General features: G+C 54.8%; 1 protein-coding gene across 1 annotated transcript in view; it reads right to left on the bottom strand.

Annotated features, from left to right (window-relative positions):
• Positions 1-17,006, bottom strand: part of NFAM1 (NFAT activating protein with ITAM motif 1) — a 45,898-nt gene that overhangs the window by 22,918 nt on the left and 5,974 nt on the right. The window contains exons 2-3 of the mRNA XM_012476974.2: positions 3,583-3,912; positions 453-565 (exon numbers count right to left, since the gene is read on the bottom strand). Coding sequence (XP_012332397.2) covers positions 453-565; positions 3,583-3,912 — 443 coding nt within the window. The remainder of the gene's footprint in view (positions 1-452; positions 566-3,582; positions 3,913-17,006) is intronic.

Below are 17,006 nucleotides of genomic sequence, written 5' to 3' on the forward strand. Positions count from 1 at the left end.
ATGGGAAGAAACCTCCCTGTGGAGCTATGGTGGAGGGTGTGTGGAGGGGTGTGTGGGAGGGCACTTGTGCCAGTGGCTGGTAGCCCCTTCTTCCCTTCCAGCCTCCTGGGATCAAAAAACCCGGGCAAGGATTCCCTAATCTGCGGAGCTGGAATGGTAGGCAGGAGGGCCTGCAGGCCCTCTCAGGTTCTCAGCAGGACCCATGACCCGGAGAAGCCTGCAGAGTCCTGGTTTCCTGCAACGAGATCAAAAGGGGCCCCACGGCAGTGCAGGGAGTGGCACAGGAGAGGTGCCCTCAGTCCCAGTACAAGGGGCCACCAGGGCCACCTGTTACAGATGTGGATGTGCCCTCACCAGGCAAGGACACAGCAGCTTCTATGCTCCCCGGAGGCGCCCCCAGCCCCTGGTGTGTGGGTGGAGGGGCTGCGTGGCTGGGAGTGTTCATGCCGTACCTTCTTCCAGATCAGGAGGGCTGTGCCCACAACACTCAGGACACTCAGGAGGCCGGTGAAGCCAAAGAGCAGGAGCTTCTGGGGGCTCCGCGGGGGCTCTCGGTACCCTGTGTCTAGGAGGAAGGGCAGGGGAGCAGAGGGGTCAGTGACCCAGGAGAAGACGGGGCACACCCACCTGATGTTCTCCCTCACCTAGGACGCCGTTTTCGATGCTCCCCTGCTGACGCACTCCACACCCCACTAGGGCCCCCGGGAACCGGGCCTCGGGCCTTCATTGTCCCCCTTGGTCCTTTTCTTTTCTTTTTTTTTCTCTCTCCCTCCCTCCCTCTCTCTCTCTGTCTGTGTCTTTCTGCCTTTTTTTTTTTTTTTGAGATGGAGTTTCACTCTCGTTGCCCAGGCTAGAAGCAGGATCTCGGCTCACTGCAACCTCCGCCTCCCAGGTTCAAGTCATTCTCCTGCCTCAGCCTCCTGAGTAGCTGGGATTACAGGCATGTGCCACCACGCTGGGCTAATTTTTGTATTTTTAGTAGAGATGGGGTTTCTCCATGTTGGTCAGGCTGGTCTCGAACTCCCAACCTCAGATGATCCAACTGCCTCGGCCTCCCAAAGTGCTGGGATTATAGGTGTGAGTCGCTGCACCCGGCCTCCCCTTGGTCCTTTTCATGTTCACTGCCTTGATTCTCTGTAAGGACAAGGACCACCTCCTTTGCTCTCCCGGTGCCCCAGTGACCTGGCTCCCCTGAAGGCTGCCTGTAGGGCTCTGAACCAGTTGTCTCCCATCTCGGGGTCTCTTCTTTTCCCTGTGTGAGGCGGTGATAATAGGGGTGGATGTGGCTAGGGCTGAAGGAGGTGGGTTTATATTGGGACTGACGGGGGAGGGGTGCTGCACCTGGGCAAGGTGAGGCCCAGCCCTCCCTCTGTGCCATCCTCCTGTCCCTCCTGCTGTCATCTATTCCTCCTTCCCCTTTACCCCATCCATCCATCCATCTGGCTGGCGAAAACACATGAAGTGCCAACCATGTGCCAGGCACATGGTGATTTCCCCAGCACCGCCTATAGTCAGCCACCGGCCCGTATGGGCACCATCTCCCTCATCCTCATCCAAGTCCTTGGAAGGCAGAGGATTGCCATGAAGACCAGGCCCAAGCTCACATCAGACAAGCAGCGGGACAGGGGTGCAAACCCAGGCCTATGGGATTTGGAAGCCCCCAGCTCCTTCCAGGGGATCGCAGAGGTAGGTCAGAGAATCAGGGCTTCAGTGAGGGGCTCCCTCATAACTTTTGGGGTCATCACTCCTTTGAGAATGTGATGAAAACCAGCTGGTCGTGGTGACTCACACCTGTAATCCCAGCACTTTGGGAGGCAGGCGGATCACTTGAGGTCAGGAGTTCGAGACCAGCCTGGCCAACATGGTGAAACCCCATCTTTACTAAAAATACAAAAATTAGTCAGGCATGACGGTGTGTGCCTGTAATTCTAGCTACTTGGGAGGCTGAGGCAGGAGAAATGCTTGAACCCGGGAGGTGGAGGTTGCAGTGAGCTGAGATCGCGACACTGTACTCCAGCCTCGGTGACACAGTGAGACTCCGTCTCAGAAAAAAAAAAGATGGCCGGGTGTGGTGGCTCACGCCTGTAATCCCAGCACTTTGGGAGGCCGAGGCGGGTGGATCACAAGGTCAAGAGATCGATACCATCCTGGCCAACATGGTGAAACCCCATCTCTACTAAAAATACAAAAAATTAGCCAGGCGTGGTGGTGCGTGCCTGTTGTCCCAGCTACTTGGGAGGCTGAGGCAGGAGAGTTGCTTGAAACTGGAAAACGGAGGTTGCAGTGAGCCGCACCACTGCACTCCAGCCTAGTGATAGAGTGAGACTCTGTCTCAAAAAAATAAATAAATAAAAATATCTTACCTTGGATTCAGAAAAAATAAATAAATACATAAATAAAAATAAAAAAGACAATGTGATGAAAACTAAAAACCTGTACGTCTAAAGGTATATTATACCTGAGCCAAGTGCTCACATATACGAGGCCCCCACAAGTACATACATGCCCCTGGCTAGTTCTATGGAAGTCCACCAAACCATGACGCCCATGCACACTGAGACCAAGGGCCCGAGTGAGCTCTCTCAGGTCACCTTCCAGAGGCATCTAGGGGCCGACGTGCAAGCCAGGCCTTCCCTTTCCATATGCAGGTGGAGCCCTGGCACAGCTGCAGGCTGGGGCTCCCTGAAAAGGCTGGGTCCTGCTTTGCCAACACTGGCAGAGAAGGCAAACCATTCTCTATTTCCGTTTTTTTTTTTTTTTTTTTTTTAAGATGGGGTTTCAGGGCCGGGCGCGGTGGCTCACGCCTATAATCCCAGCACTTCGGGAGGCCGAGGCGGGTGGATCACGAGGTCAAGAGATCGAGACCATCCTGGTCAACATGGTGAAACCCCGTCTCTACTAAAAATACAGAAAATTAGCTGGGCATGGTGGCGCGTGCCTGTAATCCCAGCTACTCAGGAGGCTGAGGCAGGAGAATTGCCTGAACCCAGGAGGCGGAGGTTGCGGTGAGCCAAGATCGCGCCATTGCACTCCAGCCTGGGTAACAAGAGCGAAACTCCGTCTCAAAAAAAAAAAAAAAGAAAAGATGGGATTTCACCATGTTGGCCAGGCTGGTCTTGAACTCCTGACCTCAGGTGATCCACCCACCTCGGCCTCCCAAAGTGCTAGGATTACAGACGTGAGCCACCGCCTTTTTTTTTTCTTTTTTTGAGATGGAGCTTCTATTTTGTTGCCCAGGCTGGAGTGCAATAACGCGATCTCAGCTCACGGCAACCTCTGCCTCCCAGTTCAAGCAATTCTCCTGCCTCAGCCTTCTGGGTAGTTGGGATTACAGGTATGCACCACCACGGTGGCTAATTTCTTTTGTATTTTTAGCAGAGACGAGGTTTCTCCATGTTGGTCACGCTGGTCTCAAACTCCTGACCTCAGGTGATCCACCCGCCTTGGCCTCCCAAAGTGCTGGGATTACAGGCATGAGCCACTGCACTTGGTCCCATTCTCTATTTCTGATCCAGAGTCCCAAACTGCTGGTTGAAATCTCTGGGTCCTTCACCCCCGGAAGAGCCACAGAGGAAGCCTCACCTCTGACCAGGATGAAGGTGCCGCTGCCTCTTGCCATGGTGTGTGGCCAGTGGACAGAGCAGTAGTAGGTGCCAGTGGCTGATGCACCCGGTGGCACAAGGGTGACCAGGCAGTTCAGAGTGTAGGTCTGGTTCTCTGTGCCCGGTCCAGGGTGGCAGTTGGTTGGCTTCTCAGGGCTCCTCTGCCCATGGAGATCTTCGTGAAAGTAGCTGACTGTGAAAGCCTTGAATTGGGGGGTGTACGGGTAGGTGATCCTGCAGCTGAAGGAGACAGGTGAGTTGGCCAGGGAGGCCACGATGGGCAGGCTGCTGCGGGTCACTGACTGTCCTCCTGGAGAGGAAGCAGAGGGAGAGAGTGACAGGTCACTTGAGGCTGCCTCAGTCCCACCCACTTGCAGGTTAAAACAAGGCTCGTGGCCAGGCACGGTGGCTCACGCCTGTAATCCCAGCACTTAGGGAGGCCGAGACAGGCAAATCACCTGAGGTCAGGAGTTTGAGACCAGCCAGGCCAACATGGTGAAACCCTCATCTCTACTAATACAAAAATTAGCCAGGCATGGTGGCGGGCGCCTATAGTCCCAGCTACTCGGGAGGCTGAGGCAAGAGAATCGCTGGAACCTGGGAGGCGGAGGTTGCAGTCAGCTGAGATCATGCCACTCCACTCCAGCCTGGGTGACAAGATGGAGCTCCATCTCAAAAAAAAAAGACAAGTTTCATGCCTCCTGTGCCCCTGCACTTGCTGTGTGTCGGGCTTGTGCCAGGCACATTACACACACCGCTCTGCATCTCCTAATATACCCCCAGGCAAAATGAGAAGGGGAAGAGTCTGAGGGTCAGGAAGCTGAAGCGCCTAGCTCCTGATCCCTCAGCAGGTAGAGAGTGGAGCTACAACCCCGTTCAGGGCTGGGAGACACCAGCTCCTGCTCTCCTAACCTCTCTCCTTCCCGAAGTCCAAGAGGCCACGTGGAATAAACGCCCAGGCCTGAGAAGAGTGAAAGCTGGCGATGGATGAGAAATAAAGAAGGAGTCAAGAAAGCGAAAGAAGCCCAAGCGTTTCCTGGCGGCAGACAGGGAGGGAGGCAGGGGTAGCCACAGTTCTCCTGTGCCAGAGGAAGAGGGCACACAGGTGGCAGGAGACACAAACTCTCCTGGACTCGGAAAGGATTTGTCAGGTTTTTGGTGTCGGTTTTTTTTGAGACGGAATTTCGCTCTTGTTGCCCAGGCTGGGGTGCAGTGGCGTGATCTCGGCTCATCTCGGCTCACTGCAACCTCCCCTCCCAAGTAGCTGGGATTGCAGGCATGCACCATCACACATGGCTGATTTTGTATTTTTAGTAGAGATGGGGTTTCTCCATGTTGGTCAGGCTGTTCTGGAACTCCCGACTTCAGGTGATCCACCCGCCTCAGCCTCCCAAAGTGCTGGAATTACAGACATGAGCCACTGCGCCCAGCCAGTTAGGTTTTTATCTAGTATAACAGGCAACATCTTGAGAGTGGTTTTTCCAACAACGCAGAGGTGCTCCACGTGGGGCCATTTTGGCTGTGATCATGATGTCAACGACCGTGACAAGGCCAGTTTTGCAGGAGCCACCCCTCCCCTCCAATCATCAGAGGCACTTCAGAAAACAGTTTGAAAATTCGCAAAGCAGCAGCCCTGCCTGGGGGGGCCCCTAACCCCTGCTGCAGGCCTCTGAGATGCTGTTTGGATCCTGGGCTGGGGGCAGCAGCCACCCCCTGCCCCAGACTTCAGCGGCTCAGGCCCCTCAGCTTTGGTGCTCCAGGCCCCGCCTTCTCTAGCAGCTGAGCAGCAGACAGTTCTAAATTGAGGTCGGCAGCCAGCAGCCAAGAACATGCAGGCCGGCTTGTTACTTGGGAGAAGATAGTGTGTTCGAGATGCTCAGAGGAGCCGCAAGATTTATTTTGCTGGGGAAAGTGAGGCGCAGGTGCTGCCTGTGGTGTGGGGCTGGAGTGAGGCCAGGCAGACTCTTCCCAGGTCTCTTCAGTTCAGCTCTGAGCCAGAGCTCTGGGAAGGGGGTCCCAAAGGGAGGCCAGCCTTCTGGAAGATGCGGGACAGACACGGAGTTGGCCCCGCGCTTCAGTTAATCCCTCAGAACTTTGACCACGCTGATATTTTGAGCTTCTTACTGAACCACTAAAAAGACACCCCTAGACTGGGCAGAGTGTTTCATGCCTGTAATCCCAGCACTTTGGGAGGCCCAGGCGGGCTGATCACCTGAGGTCAGGAGTTCGAGACCAGCCTGGCCAAACATGGCGAAACCCCATCTCTACTAAAAACACAAAAATTAGCCAGGCATAGTGGTGGGAGCCTGTAATTCCAGCTACTTGGGAGGCTGAGGCAGGTGAATGTTTGAACCTGGGAGGCGCAGGTTGCAGTAAGCCGAGATTGTGCCCTTGCACTCCAGCCTGGGCGACAGAGCAAGACTCCGCCTCAAAAAAAAAAAAGAATTGTACGAGACAAGAGGGGTGGGGTGAACCACAAAAGACATCACCATCGACCCCACCCAGCAGCCCCTCACAACACTCACAGGCCACGTCCCCCTCTGTGCCCCTACCCTGTGACCCATCTCCTCACCGGGGCCTCCTGCTCCTCCTCATGGTGTAGCTAAGAGGCCACTCCAGGGGGAGGACAGACACACAGTCAGCACCATGAAACCTTCCTGTTTCTCCTGGGCAGGAAGACTTCAGACCGATTGTCTTTAAAAATTCTCCCCGTCTGAAGTATCCTTTTAGAAAATGATGAACTCTGCTATCTCAATTAAGCCGATCTTTACAATTCCAGGGAAATCTATAAAAACGGATGGCCATCGTTCTGTATTCTTTTGGGATTTGTTATTTTAAGGTCAGAGCGTTAGGATCATGAAAACGCTCGGCTCTGGCTCAGGTCTGCCACAGCGAGGAGAGGTTTCGAAGCAAGAACCTCAGACCTCTGATGAAACTCCTGTCTCTAAAACGTGAAGAGAGGAAGCAGCCTCTGACCAGCTCCATCAATAACAACAGCCAGTCTGGAGTCATCAGGTCAAAAAACCCAGGGAGGGGAGAGGAAGGCTGCAGGTTCTGGCCTTTGGATGTAGCTCACCGCCTCCCCTGTGCCTTCCTTTCACTGGGCGTCAGTATCCCTGAGCTGGACCCCTGCAACCGCCCAGCTCCCACCCCATCTCCTGGACCCGTGCCTCCCAGAGGCCCCTTCAGGACCTCCCAGAGGTCCAGGCCCTAGTTGGCTGCCGACTAGAAGCGGTTCCCCATGACGGCTCAGTGCTGAAGATAGGTTTCATGGTCATTTCCAAGTCCACAAATGCTTTTCAGCTGTCATTTGTTTGTAGCACTTCCCTGGGGGTCCTGAACAGGCCATGAACGTGCCCCACGGGACTCGAGGCCAACTCTACAAGCATCCAGAGCCCAGGGCCAGCCTCCCACGCGCCTGACGCGGCAGGTCTTTTCTGCCTCCACCAGCTTGATCAGTGGGGACGGATGAGGAGGGGGTCTGGGCAGGAAAGAGAAGAGGGACCTCGCCCCTCCCCCTCACACGGGACCCGGGTGACACAGAGAACCACTTCAGCGTCAGAGTTTGAAGTTTCGTCTGTTACACAGGGTTAGAGATGTGAAGAACTGGGACTCATGTGTGACTTTCGGTGACCATAGGACTTTGACTTGGAGGAACTAGGTTTTGCCGAGAAATCCTTCAACACCAAGGTGTCTAGAGGGCCCAGGACCTGCTCCCGCTGCTTTTCTGGTCATTCTCCAGGTCCCAGGGACCTGGGGCAGGTGGAGCTGGGACTGGCCCTGGGGCACAGGGAGGAAGCGTCTCAAGGAGCCCCAGGTGTTTTCTGTGCAGGGAATGGATCGGATCCCAGCCTTTTAGAGAACTTAGGAGGATTCTCCATTCGCCCACCCGGTGGAGAGCAGGGCCTGGAGGTGGCTGCAAGGAGCTCCCCTGGGGCTTGGGGAGGGCAGAGTTGGGGCAGAGGGTAAGGAGGGGCGGGTGAGGACATGAACTCCCTGGCCTGATCTGCCCTGCCGGGAGGAAGGCCACAAGGGCAAGGAGAGTTTGGCTCCTGGGGAGTTTTCTGGATAGGAGCCTCTTGAGCCTGGTGAATGTGGACGGGATGGTGCAAGGAGAGGGGGGAGGGCACCCGGGTGAGGACCATGGGGGAGGAGGGGTCGAGCAGGAGGGCAGCAGGGCCCCCAGAGGCAGGGTTGCCACAGGTGTCTGGGAGGGCCCCGCCCCAGGGCTTGGCTATTTGTTCTGAGCCTTCAGCTCCTCCCCTGTGCCTCCCCACCCCCACACAGCTGCAAGCACAGACATCTCATATGGGCAGCATCATGCACCCCTGCTCAGTCTGCCCACCTGGCTATACCACTATATTGGAGACTGTGTTTTGGGGCGGTACACTCCCCCCATCCCTCACTTCCCTGCAGCTCCAGGGAAGTCTCTCCCACGCTGTGAGGAAGCCTTGGGCCTGGCCAGAAACAGGGGCGATGAGCGTGGGTGTCTGGGGAAAGCCCAGGTTCTGGAGGCAACGGGCCTGGATTCAGCTTCTGGCTCTGCCACTTCAAGGCTGTGCAACCTTGGGCAGGCGGCTCAACTTCTCTGACCTCAGTGTCTCCCCGCAACACAGGGAGAGCAACAATGCCCACCTTCAGGGACTGTGGCAGGATTCACTGGACCTGGAACCCAGCTCCTTGCCAAGGGCCAGGCTGCCTTTCTCTGGGGGACCAGAATGAGGCAGGGAGTCCTCCTTGAGGATTTTCAAAGACAAATGCCAGCTGGGTATGGTGGCTCAAGCCTGTAACCTCAGCACATGTGGGCAGATCACATGAAGTCAGGAGTTCAAGACCAGCCTGGCCAACATGGTGAAACCCCATCTCTACTAAAAATACAAAAAATTAGCCAGGTGTAGTGGCACATGCCTATAGTCTCAGATACTTGGGAGGGTGAGGCAGGAGAATAGCTTGAACCCAGGAGGCGGAGGTTGCAGTGAGCCGAGATCAAGCCACTGTACTCCAGCCTGGGCAACAAGAGCTCTGTTTCAAAAAAAAAAAAGAGGCAAATTTGGGGGTTTGGGAAAGTCCAGGTTAAATGACACCCCTTACCCTTCTGTCTGGTTAAATGACACGCCCTCAGCACAGGGGACACAGGCCCTGATGGTCCAGGGGCAGCAGGACCCCCAGGGGCCTGTCCCTGACCCAGGCTTGGGCACCATCCCCGTCCCGGGCGCTGGCCTGGCCCAGCTGAAGTCCCCTCAGTGGTGTGGTATGTGAGGGCTCTGGGCATGAACAGCCCTCTGCCCACAGCTTCCAGCTCCTCTTCTCCCACCCTTGTTGGGAAAGACTTTGCCAGCCGCCTGAGGGTGCCTGAGTCCTTCCTTTTCCAGTTCTTCTTATGAATCTGTGGCTGCCTGAACTTGGGGTTTGAGAGCTGGGCGGAGTTACTATCCTCCCACCCCTGGCACGGGGACCCCATGCTGAGCGAGTCCCTGGTGGGATGTGCCCCCACGTGTTTGTGTGCCCACCTGGCAGCTTTCCTGTGGCTCACTGATGTTCAGGATCAGACCTGCCCGCCGCCGGCACAGGCCCCCCACCCCTCCACCTCAACAGCTCCCATCCAGCCCCCTCTCCCGCCCAACCAGGGCTGCCTCTGTGGCTCTGAGCCCCTAGTGATCCACAAACTCATCCCGCTCTTGCCCTGCCTGAACCGGCAGAGGCTCCCTGCTGGAGGAGACCCAGGAAGGAGTCTGAAATCAATTTACAGGGTCAAGACAAGCAATTAAAAAAACAGAACACGAAGCATTTCATGCATAGTAAGGGCACTGTTTGTGACCTTCTGGTTTCAGTTATATTCATACAATTGGGTTCAGACAGGGTCACACTAAAACATGCATCTCTTAACTTTGGGCCACTGCTAAAAAAATGGAAAGTCCTCGGCCTGGAGGATCCAGTTCCTGCCTCACAGGCCCTGCACAGCCCCGCTCTCTGGCCCTCACTCGCCTACTCCCGCATAGATGCCAGGCTGCCACGATCTGGCGCCGTCACCTGTGCTATCCCAGCTGCGGGATGTCTTACCCTCTCCTTCCTCTCCTGGGCTTTGGGGGTCCCCCGTCTGTCTCCAGGACTTGCTCGCTTCCTTCCTGAGCCACTCCTGGGTGTCTGGCTTCCTGCACAGCACAGCCTCTCAGGCACTGCTGTTATGCCATGTGATCAGAAGAGCCAATGTCCCCTGGGAATGGTGTCGCCTTTTGCAGATGACAAAACCGAGTCTCAGAGGAGGGAAGACATTTGCCCAAACAGTGGTGGTAGATATGGGATTTTAAGCTGGGTCTCTTTGAGTCTGTAACCCCACTCTCTTTCTCTCTCTTTTCTTTTTTTGAGATGGAGTTTCACTCTTGTTGGCCAGGCTAGAGTACAGTGGTGTGATCTCGGCTCCCCACAACCTCCGCCTCCCAGGTTCAAGCGATTCTCCTGCCTCAGCCTCCCGAGTAGATGGAATTACAGGCACGCACCACCACGCCCAGCTAATTTTGTATTTGTGGTATAGACAGGGTTTCTCCATGTTGGTCAGGATGGTCTCGAACTCCCGACCTCAGGTGCTCTGCCAGCCTCAGCCTCCCAAAGTGCTGGGATTACAGGCATGAGTCACTGCGCCTGCCACCCTACTGTTAACCATTGTATTATACTATACTATACTATACAACAATTTTAAAACCTCAGACTGGGTGTGGTGGTCACACCTGGAATCTCAGCAATTTGGGAGGCTGAGGTGGGAGGATCTCTTGAGCCCAGGGCTTTAAGACCAGCCTAGGCAATATAGCAAGGCCCTGTCTCTACTAAATAAATAAATAAATTAGCCAGGTGTGATGGCCTGCCTGTAGTCCTAGCTACTCAAGGATCACTTGAGCCTGGGAATTCGAGGCTGCGTTGAGCTATGATCATGCCACTGCACTCCAGCCTGGGTGACGGAGAGAGACCCCGTCTCAAAAAACAAACAGACCGGGTGTGGTGGCTCGTGCCTGTAATCCCAGCATTTTGCGAGGCCGAGGTGAGTGGATCACCAGAGGCCAGGAATTAGACCATCCTGGCCAACATGGTGAAACCCTGTCTCTACTAAAAATACAAAAATTAGCTGGGCATGGTGGGGGGCACCTTTAATCCCAGGTACTCAGGAGAATCATTTGAACCTGGGAGGCGGAGGTTGCAGTGAGCCGAGATCACACCACTGTACTCCAGCCTAGGTAAAAGAGCGAACCTCCATCTCAAACCCCTCAAAGCAAGCAAGAGAAAAAATTCTCAAAGGAAAGAAATACACTTCTTTTTTTTTTTTTTTAAGAGAAACAGGTTTCACCATATTGGCCAGGATAGGCTTATCTCAAACTCCTGACCTTGTGATCCACCCACCTCGGCCTCCCAAAATGCTGGGATTACAGGTGTGAGCCACCATGCCCTGCCTAGAAAGAAATATACTTTTTAAAAGGGAGTCAGAAATTCAGAGGCCGTTTCCTTAAATTTGGGTCATGTAATAGGTGGACAGGGCCAGCAACACGCAGCGGCCTGGGGGCAATGCTAGTCGGAAATGGCCCTAAGCACCGGGGGACTGTTCCCTCAGCTCCAGCAGAGCCTGCGGCTCCCCAAACAGAAGTGACCCCACAAGCCCTCTACAGACTGGCGCTGTGACAGGGTGAGTCTAATGACTCCTCTTAATGAGCCATTAGACTGGCTCATGCCTCTAATCCCAGCACTTTGGGAGGCTGAGGCAGGTGGATCACCTGAGGTCAGGAGTTGCAGACCAGCCTGGCCAACATGGTGAAACCCCGTCTCTACTAAAAACACAAAAATTAACCAGGTATGGAGGCATGTGCCTGTAATCTCAGGTACGCGGGAGGCTGAGGCAGGAGAATTGCTTGAATCCCGAAGTAGAGGTTGCCATGAGCCGAGGTCGAGCCACTGCACTGCAGCCTGGGCAACAAAAGTGAAACTCCACTCAAAAAAAAAAAAAAAAAAAAGAAAAAGAAAATGCTTCCTTGGCTTCCTCTCACCCCCAGAATCTGCCACCTGCCATCTCCCCGGTCCCTCCCACGGTGCTCCAGCTGCTGAGGCTCCTCTTATCACAAGCCATGGGCCAGGGCTTCGGTCCTGGTACCCCTGCATGGAACTCAGTCCCCACGTGGCATCCAGTGAGCACTGTCAGCCAAGGGCGTGAGGGCCCAGACACGCTGATCAAAGGTATCCATTCCGACTTAGGTCGATTTTAAAGGAAAACACTTTGATTGCCCAGCTACAGAAGACAGCAGTTCCCACGGTCTTTATTTTAGGGATGGAGTTTGCCCTCCAATTTAATTCTGGCACCTCTCAGAGCTGTGCCTTTTTAAAGGCCCATCTGAAAGGCTGCGATTGGGGCTGGCGGTTTAATCACAGAGCCCCAGCCATGTGCCTAAGCATGACTCCCAGGATGCCACAGACGAGCGGGCGGGCAGGACACAGGCATCAAATGCGAAGGCGTGTGGCTGAGTGGCTGGCGAGGGAGGGGCACGTCGCAGGCTTTGGAAGGCAACCTTTGAACGGAGACTATTTCAGAGCTTTTAGCACCATCGCCTTTGGAATGGCGCCATTGGACAGCCTGTCACATCTTTCAGCACCTCCAAATTACAGAGATGCATCAAGATGTGGCCATTTCTACAGCCCGTCCACAGCTCGTTTTCATGCCTCTAGACCCCAAACCAGGGCATACGGTGGCCACTCGGGAACATAAACCAACTGCAGAATGTCCAGGGTTTGGATCGGGAATAAGCCTCACAAGGGTCTATTGGTGTCTTTACAGCAGTGGCCTCCTTTTTGCCTGTTTTGAAAGTCCAGGCCAGGCTCTGTGGCTCATGCCTGTAATCCCAGCACTTTGGAAAGGTGAGCAGTCAGATCACCTGAGGTCAGGGGTTCAAGACCAACCTGGCCAACATGGCGAAACCCCGTCTCTACTAAAAATACAAAAATTAGCTGGGTGTGGTGGCAGGTGCCTGTAATCCCAGCTACTCAGGAGGCTGAGGCAGGAAAATCACTTGAACCCAGGAGGTAGAGTTTGCCGTGAGCCAATATCATGCCACTGCACTCCAGCCTGGGCTACAGAGCGAGACTCTGTCTCAGAACAAAAACAAAAACAGACATAAAAAGAAGGTCTAAAGAAGATCAGGTCACTCCCACTCTGGAGTGTACGGCCTGGGTCATCAGGGGACTCGGCCTCTCCTTTCACATCTGCCTCTCTACCCTCAATGCGGCGTCAGGATGGGGTGGAAAGTGGCAATAGGGCCAAAAGGGTGGGGGTGGGGTCTGCTTCTGTCTCTGAACTGGAGTGGGCAAAATGAAGTGAGGAAAACAGACCCCCAGGGTGCCTCCTTCAGCAGGGAGTGTGTGTCCATTCAAAGTCTCACCAAGGAGGGCCAGGTCCTGCCACCAGGAAGGGAGCTGACTGATGGAGACAGAAAGAGGTGGGAGAAAGCAAGGACCCTGGGCTGCCGGAGCTGGGGGTGGTGGAGGGCAACTCAGCATGGGAGGTGGAAGCGGTCCCTGGAAAGGCAACCCCTGGAGGGTGGGTCATTACTTGTTCTTTAAATTAGAATTCTTTTTGCCTGTTTTGAAAGTCAAGACCAGTCCACCTCCTAGTAACAAAGTGAAACATGTTCACTAGAAATTCTAGAAATGCCGAACACTTTGGGAGGCCAAGGTGGGAGGATTACTTGAGCTTAGGAATTCGAGGCCAGCTTGGGCAACATAGCAAGCCCCCGTTTCTGGAAATAAATAAATAAATTAATTAATTAAAATTAGCTGGGCAAGGTGGCGGTGCCTGCAGTTCCAGCTACTCTGGAAGCTGAGGTGAGAGGATCACTTGAGCTCAGGGGTTTGAGGCTGCAGTGAGCCATGACTGCACCACCACGCTCCAGCCTGGGTGACAGTGTGAAACCCCATCCCTCTTGTCTTTTTTTTATTTTTATTTTGAGATGGAGTCTCACTTCGTCGCCCAGGTTGGAGAGCAGTGGCGCAATCTCAGCTCACTGCAACCTTTGCCTCCCAGGTTCAGGCAATTCTCCTGCCTCAGCTTTCCGAGTAGCTGGGATTACAGGCACATGCCACCACGCCCAGCTAATTTTCATATTTTTAGTAGAGGCGGGGTTTCACCACGTTGGCCTGGCTGGTCTCGAACTCCTGACTTCATGACCTCATCATCTTGGCCAGGTTGGTCTCAAACTTCTGATCACTGAGGCAGTGATCCGCCTACCTCAGCCTTCCAAAGTGCTGGGATTGCAGGTGTGAGCCACCACACGTGCTGAGACCCCATCTCTTAAAAAACAAACATACAAACAAAAAAAGACATTTTAGAAATGACAGCAAAATCTCAAGAAGCAAGCTGAACTTATTCAGCGGAACAGTTCTGCCACGCGGACCTCACAGCTGTGAGCATTTTGCTATCTTTCTCCCCATCCCTTTAGGAAGCTGAACTTGGAAGGAAGAGAAGAGCAGGAGGCAGACGGTTGGGGGAGGGGTGTGGAGAGAGGTTTTAAAAGCAAGAAAGTTCTCAGGTGAAGCTTCTCAAATCCTTGAAACGGGCAGTGCACCTTGGTGGAGTTGAAAGGAAGGATTTGTGTCTGGGAGGGGGTACGAGAGGATGCCTCAGAGAGGGGGAGCAGTGAGAACACTGCCCTGGAAACCTGGTGGAGCCTCTGAGGATTTTTTTTTTTTTTTTTTTTTGAGACAGTCTCGCTCTGTTGCCCAGGCTGGAGTGCAGTGGTGCGATCCTGGCTCACAGCAACCTCTGCCTCCCGGATTCTCGCAATTCTCCTGCCTCAGCCTCCTGAGTAGCTGGGACTACAGGTGCATGCTGCTACACCTTGCTCATTTTTTGTATTTTAGTAGAGACGGGATTTCACCATGTGGCCCAGGCTGGTCTTGAACTCCTGAGCTCTGGCAATCCACCCTCCTCGGCCTCCCAAAGGGCTGGGATTAGAGGTGTGAGCCACCGCACCTGGCTAAGGGCTTTTAAATTGGGAAGTCATATGATCATGTTTGTATTTTATTTATCTATGTGTATATTTTTTTCTGAGACAGAGTCTTGCTGTGTTGCCCAGGCTGGAGTGCAGTAGTGCAACCTCGGCTCACAGCAACATCCATCTCTCAGATTCAAGCAATTCTCCTGCCTCAGCCTCCCAAGTAGCTGGGATTACATGCATGTGCCACCATGTCTGGCTTATTTTTTATATTTTTGGTAGAGAAGGGGGTATCACCATGTTGGCCAGGCTGGTCTTGAACTCCGGACCTCAGATGATCCGCCCGCCTCGGCCTCCCAAAGTGCTGGTATTACAGGCGTGAGCCATCGCACCCAGCCCACATTTGCATTTTAGAACAAGGACAAGAGAAATACTAGAATTCTGGTCTCCCTCAGCCCCTCAAACCCTCCCTCACATTAGTGATTCCTTCCGTGGGATCTGTTATACTTCAGCCTCCTTTTAAAATATACATGCTTCCGGCTGTCAACACACTCCTTTCCCTGGACAACTTAGCGAGCTTACTTTTAGCCTGACTCCTCTTAAATCTCTACCTCCCCCAAGATCCCTGAGCCTCCAGGCACACAACCTCTCCAGTCCTCCGTCCTCCCCTCTGTCCTCCCCTCCCTCCCCATCCACTTCCTCCACCCTGCCAGCTCCCCATTTCCCTCCCCATCCCGCCTCCTCCGGCCCACCACAGACGGACGCTTTCAGCTGGCTGGCTCTGCTGCCACCAAGGAGGTTAGCAAAGATGCTGGTGGGTCCTGAGGTTTCTGGCCTCGCCCCAATCCTGCAGACCCTCTCTCTTTGACCTTCCCTCCTCTCCCCTCCACCCTTAGGCTTCCTGGGCCTGAGTGCACTGTCTGCACTTTCCCTAGCTTTTCTCACACAGCCTACCTCATGAAGTCGGATGCTTGTTGCTTGACTCTGCCCACAGCCTTACCTGCCTCCAGTGAGCTCAGTCATGCCCACATACCTCTGAGCGCCTGTGTGCTTGGGACCACAGGTGACACCTCGGGGGAGAAGGGAGAGGCACTGGGCTTGTTCGGGGCGAGGAGGGGGCCAGAGTGGGTACTACAGAAGAGCCTATGAGTTTGACCTTGACAGACAGCTTGGGTATCACCAGGTGGGCAAGTGAGAGGACACCCTGCAGATCCAGGGAGCAGTGTAGGAGCAAAGGCTCAGGGCAGTGGGCGTGGCTGGCTTCTCCAGGGACAGGGAGTCCTCGGCCTCCAGCCAGCCTCAAAGGTGGGTGTGGCCGCCATAAGGAGCAGAAGCCCAGGAAGAAAGGGCAGCCTGGGGCTCGGGAGGGTCTCATCTGGGTGCACTGGGGCTAGGGGTCTGCTGATGGCAGTGAGGCTGTTTGCGGTTATGCTCTGCAGATCCCTGACCCCTGGCTCACAAGCAGCAAGCACAGATGTGGCCCAGGCCCTGCCCTTCCTCCACCCCAGCACATGCAGTGGGGTGCGTGGGGAACTCAGTCATAGTCAACATTCTGCCTCTTCCACCTCTTCTGGGCACCCTGCACAGGCCCCAAGCCCTAGAATGAAGTCCCCAGGTGCAGTCACTCACCAAACGGACCCACAGAAGCCAAGCACATCCACGTCCCAGCCAAGACTCTGCAGCCTTTCGTCTGTGCCTGTCTGGTGCTGGACACAGCCTCAGAGAACCAGCTCAGACAGGGCCTGGCCCTCCAGGAGCTCTGTTCAGGCAAAGGTGCCTTCGGGGCTCCGGCCTGATTGTGTCCAGGGACAGTGAATCACCCCTTGCCTGCCGGAGGACTGGGGACGCCATTGTAAGCCCCTTGGCCTGCAAGGACCTGAGTCTTAGGGTGTAGAGTAGGTGGGGCTGGTGGCTGGGCCGTGAGGAACCTGGCAGGCAGGTCACCCCCTACCCAGGACTGAAGGTGAGCGCTGTGCCCTCGAGCCCTGTCCCCAGGGCCAAAACTTCACAGACCCTCCTTGAGGGGTCCCAGGTGCTAGGCCCTGAGGCATGATGGTGCTGGAAGTACCTTTCTGCTGATGCCTGGGAGGATGCTGAGCGCCCAGACAGGGGGGCTCGTGGAGGCTCAACATACTCTGGTGACTTGGCCAAAGGCTCCTAGGACCCAAATCCAGGCTGCTCAGACCTCACCAGGAGGCCAGGTGCCCTCCCTGTCAATTTCATGTCCATCTCCCTCCCTTCCCTCTCACCAGGCTCACCTGGTCCCTTTCTCTGGCTTCAGTCCGATCCAGGTCCTGTTGCCCATGTCCCCACTAGGGTACGGCCTTGCTTAGATCCACGAGGAGCAAGCAGAGGGTCAGATCCTGCCTCTGGGTCCACATTTCCCCAGCATGCCTGTGTACCTCTCTCCCATTCACTACACAGGGAGGTTCTCATTACCCTA

Source organism: Aotus nancymaae, unplaced genomic scaffold (assembly GCF_030222135.1).
Source record: "Aotus nancymaae isolate 86718 unplaced genomic scaffold, 86718_ANA_hifiasm-v0.15.2.pri h1tg000076l, whole genome shotgun sequence".
Taxonomy (NCBI): domain Eukaryota; kingdom Metazoa; phylum Chordata; class Mammalia; order Primates; family Aotidae; genus Aotus; species Aotus nancymaae.